At 43.6% G+C, this 4,815-nt stretch overlaps 1 protein-coding gene across 1 annotated transcript in view; it reads left to right on the forward strand.

Moving 5' to 3' along the window:
* Positions 1 to 2,723, forward strand: part of rps15a (ribosomal protein S15a) — a 4,362-nt gene extending 1,639 nt beyond the window's left edge. The window contains exon 4 of the mRNA XM_030789999.1: positions 2,587 to 2,723. Within this exon, the coding sequence (XP_030645859.1) occupies positions 2,587 to 2,680 (94 nt within the window). The 3' untranslated portion in view covers positions 2,681 to 2,723. The remainder of the gene's footprint in view (positions 1 to 2,586) is intronic.
* The last annotated feature ends 2,092 nt before the right edge of the window (positions 2,724 to 4,815 follow it).

The following is a 4,815-nucleotide window of genomic DNA, read 5'->3' on the forward strand; positions in this document are numbered from 1 at the left end:
TTTTGTATATGTAGATGAGCAGTGTTCCGTCTTAGCTGTACATGCAGTAGGGAATGTGTAGGAGCGTGTGGATCTGACCAATATGCTTTTTTTAATACAACAGGAAGCTTAATGCTTTAGACCATAAAATCTTACTTGATGCAGACCGATGGTCCACCAATCACAGTTACGATCCATCATCCCCACTCTGTCCGGACAGGAAACCGCAGACTGCTGTGACTACATCTGATCCTGGGCCAGTCTGTTAAAAAACAACAAAAAAAACCCTGAAAGGGTTTACTTTTGCATGTGTAACCAAAAAAAATCCCCCATAACATAAAATGAATTTTGCATGGTAGAAATGAAGGTGTGTGGTGAACAGTGCTTTAATGTGAAACTGAAACACGTTGACGGGGAGTGAACACTGAGCTTTTTACTACACCAAGCGTAATACTAAGCTTAAAACCACATTGTCTGTCGTGACCATCACGCAAACCCAGAGACCCGGGTTCTCGCAGTGTTTGTCTAAGCCTGTCTGGAGCAGCCCATACATTTCAGCCTATTGGTTTGTCGTTAATTCATTTACAAGCCATCGTTGGCATTTTCCCTTTAATAGAAAGAATGATGTTGATGATTTCAGCTTAGCTTGTTATATAGGTAGACAGTCTGCCCAGCCCACGGCCTCTCCCAGTAGTTACGAGCCGATTAGAAACAAATGGGTTTTTGGCTCGTAAATGATGGCTCGGTCAGTGCCCAGTTTGTACACTAGAGGGCAGAGGAACACGCAGTGGCCACAGACTGAGTGTGGTTTTGAGAATGGCCAACAGATTGTGATCCTTGAACACAAATTTTCCTGAGTGCCTGGAGAACAACAGGCCAGTTGCACTGCACCAAAGGGGGGGGGGGGGGGGGTCACGGTTGTGCATTGGGCTTGGCTGTGTTCATTTGTCCGGACAAGGCTCAGCTTCCAGGCTTAAATGGCTTAGCTGTGTCTGCAGTGTGTGTATTTCACAATTCAGGACATCTCAAATCTGCTAATATGTAGATTTAGAGAGAGACAGAGAGAGGCTTGGATAAAATAAATTCACAGCCTCTGCTCATAGCAGTGGACTGAATATAGTTATGGAACCCAGTCCTGTACTCTGCCCTGCATGAGATGATGATAATTTAAAAAATTTAAATCCGACCAGACATTTACAAAGGTCTTACTGTGCATCTTCACCGCTGCATGGGAATCCCAGTAACCCTGTCCCATTAAATGCAGTGTTTCCCTTTTAGAGCCCAGTGAATGGTGGCTGATTTGTCAGGCTAGAGGTGTGTGATCTTTTGCAAAGGGAAAAGTGAGTGACTGACTGCCCTTCATATTTGTTCTCTGTTCTCATGTTCTCTCAAAACACATACCCTTCCCTAATGAGAGCACCATTTTTGACTGATTTCTTACAATTACAGTATGGAGTTGGTTGGTGGCCTTTTTTTTTTTTTTGCTCAAACAATATCAGCTACGTGTTTTCATTGGTTCATCAGCACCACTCCCACACTGCAGCCTAGGGGCGTGCCAAGAGGAATTATGGGTAGACACGAAGTAGTGTTTTTTTTATTAAAGTGAGTTGTAAGAGGTATTTGTGACAGAAACTGAAGATTGGCTTGATTTTGAGTTTTAAATCTCAAGCCAACTGGGAATGCAGGTTATTCGACTCCTGATGGTGATCTTTACAAAGCATTTTCTCCAGCTCTGTTGTCAGACAGCTTGTTCCGATCAACCTTAAAGACGTGGTTCAGCTATCAGATTGACATTTGGGTGGAAAATCTACCAAATCATTTCAGACATGATACCGAATTGAGCTCCTTACTGATGTCCTCCTGTCCCTATGGCAACAAATACCACGAAACACTGTTAAAAAGAAAATAAAGTTCAAAGTAGTTAATTGAGTACTTGTCTAACAATCGTAACAGCTGACATCCAAGCATTTCTAAGAGTCATGCATATGCCAAGTTTGAAACAGTCTTTGAAACACTGGGCTAGTTATTCACCATCACAGCAGTGCTGTAGTACTCACTGCCACAGTTCTCACTGTGCTGTAGTTCCCACTGCCACAGTTCTCACGGTGCTGTAGTTCCCACTGCCACAGTTCTCACGGTGCTGTAGTTCCCACTGCCACAGTTCTCACTGTGCTTTAGTACTCGCTGCTGCAAAGTCTGTCTTTTACAAGGGTACTCAGTCTGCTTAATACAAAGCATCCCTATTGGACATACTCCTGTTCATTTTATGCGTGCAGTGAATGTTTGCTGATGAACACAGAGAGTGTCCTGTTCCTGAGAACATGTTCAGACCTCTGTGATAGGCTGGTCCTTTAGCGACTGATGTTTACTGGGTAATGATGTGTTGCTCAGGAGCCTTTGAATGAGCTGTAGTTATGCATGCGTTGTCTGAGTGCATTCAAGACAGATCTGGTCTTTACCACAATGCAAAGCATTACCCACTGGTTTGGATGGGGTGTAAATGATTGTTTCCTGCTTGAGTGTTTCAGATGTCATGTGTAAGTATGTCTGACTTGTAGTACGTCCACTCACATTTCCCTCTTTTTGTGTGTGTGTGTGTTTCTACAGATACATTGTGTTGACAACCTCAGCTGGTATCATGGACCACGAGGAGGCCAGGCGAAAACACACTGGAGGAAAAATCTTAGGGTTCTTTTTCTAAACATGTAACAAAGGCGCCAACAAATAAACTCATTTCCAGTGGATCTGCTGTTGTCCTGGTTTCCTCATTTCAAGTGGAACAATTTATTTTGTTCTTTTTATGTCTGTGTTTCACAACTACACACACACACGTAATGAGACATGCATGCAGGACCTTCTTAAGGGAGCCAATTTAATGTTTCAGCGTCATGCATGCATATCACAAACCAAGACCACCGTTCATTTCCCCCCCGTGCTTCTCGTCTTGGAGAAAGAAAAATGGCCTGAGAACATTCCGCAGGGACCAGTGGAGCTGTCTGTGTGTTAGGTTGAACACCCTGGCTGCTAAACCAGGGCTATGAATATTTAAAAATGTCCTTTCTGAAAACATAAATAAATTTGTGCTGGCTGTAGCCTCCAGCTCAGGAGTAATTAAGTGCAATATGGGCGTTCTCTGGCAGGCAGGTATATCGCTGCTCGAGCTGCAATTAGACTGCTCGTTGTGAAAACATTCGCATTCACTGAAAAGTAATCACTGTACAACTGCGTTAATTAAAGTTTGTTCAGGGATAAGGGAGAGGGAGGGAAGGATTGGTTTCCAGGAGGAAGCCTGCGTTAGATTTTTTTAATGAACACTCTCTGATGAGGTAGTGCAGCATTGTCATTGACCGTTCGGTTTAAGGAAGCTCATTTCCGTGTGCTGTCTTGCGCATCCAAATGTTTGTATGCGGTTATACTTGAACTTTTTCATCATTTGCTGAAAAAGCTTACCGGTGCTATAGATGGGCTGATTAGAACGGATGTGCTGAATAATTGCATGGTGTACATGAAAAATGTCAGCTTTATAGAGCAAAGTATTCCTTTTGGCGGTTTCCACCATCTCCACCCATGATTTACGTAGTACAGTTTGGTTTCAATTCAGATCAACTCAGCAGGGTCATCCTCGGTCACTGATACTGAAACCATGCGCAGACCTAAGCTAGTAAAAGTAAGTGCTAGGTATTGAGTCCTAGGATGGGATTTGAAAACCTTCACCTCCATTTATTCAAAAGAACAGAAAGAGGATTCACCCCATTTGAGCTTTCGTCTGCTGTCCTCGGTAAACTTTAGGCTTGTTCTGCACGTGATAACGTTAAAGATATTTTATCGTTTGTACATTGTCATTTGAAGCTGTTTTGACTCTATAGATGATGAGAATGGTTACAAATCAGCTTATGGTAGTAAGATGTTTAAGCAAATGCAAAACTGACTTCAGTCACCGCTTTTAGTGGTGACTGAATCTTAGCAGTAAGATCTAATATAAGTGAACTCCAAAATAAAGTCAATAAGACTGTTCAGCTAAATTTTTATTGGGTTTCACGGTGACTCGATTTCTAAACTGAGAATGTTCCGTCTGTCTTGCAGGTTAACGGTAACCACTCTGAGGTTTTGGCCGTTTTAGGTTTAAAAAACCCCTGCAGTTTACCTAAGACCGGTTTTTGAAAGCATGGCATGTTTCAGCGTAAGCTTTGAACATATCCCAGTGGAATTTAAATGGACAAGTCGATGTGAAGTGGAAAATATTCTCACAGATAAGCGCTCTGCACTGCCGAGGGGTTTGTGGGGCTGATCGGCTGCCCGTGAGGGACAGTTGTGATATTTCACACTCTCTCAGTCTGAGCGGTGCTGTATGCCCTCCAGGGGACACTGGACCATAAACCAGCCCACGAACACTGCCCTCATTCCAGGGCCAGCTGCAGGCTGCATTGACTGTGAGTGGGCATTTGAAATTAGCAAGGGGGCAAACGTGTGTGATTAGGCAGTTAAAACGGAAGGGGCAAAAATTTTATCTGAGGGGGGCAGCGCCCCCCCCCCCCCCCCCCCCCCCCCGCCCTGGCCCTGGCCCTGGCCCTGGCCCTGGCCCTGGCCCTGGCCCTGGCCCTGCTTCATACACCACATACCAACCATTTTTAAATTGAGAGAAATGGGTCTCTAGGATCACTCACATATACAGGAGGCTGAAACTTTGGTTTTTGTCTTTCTTCAAAATTGACTATGTTTTTTTAGCAGCTTTAATAAATAATTTTGCCTGAGTTTATCATATTATTGTCATCTTTTGAACAGCTCCGTCCATTATCAGTAACATTATGTTACACAATGTTACGTTCAAAACACACA

Source organism: Chanos chanos, chromosome 13 (assembly GCF_902362185.1).
Source record: "Chanos chanos chromosome 13, fChaCha1.1, whole genome shotgun sequence".
Classification (NCBI taxonomy): domain Eukaryota; kingdom Metazoa; phylum Chordata; class Actinopteri; order Gonorynchiformes; family Chanidae; genus Chanos; species Chanos chanos.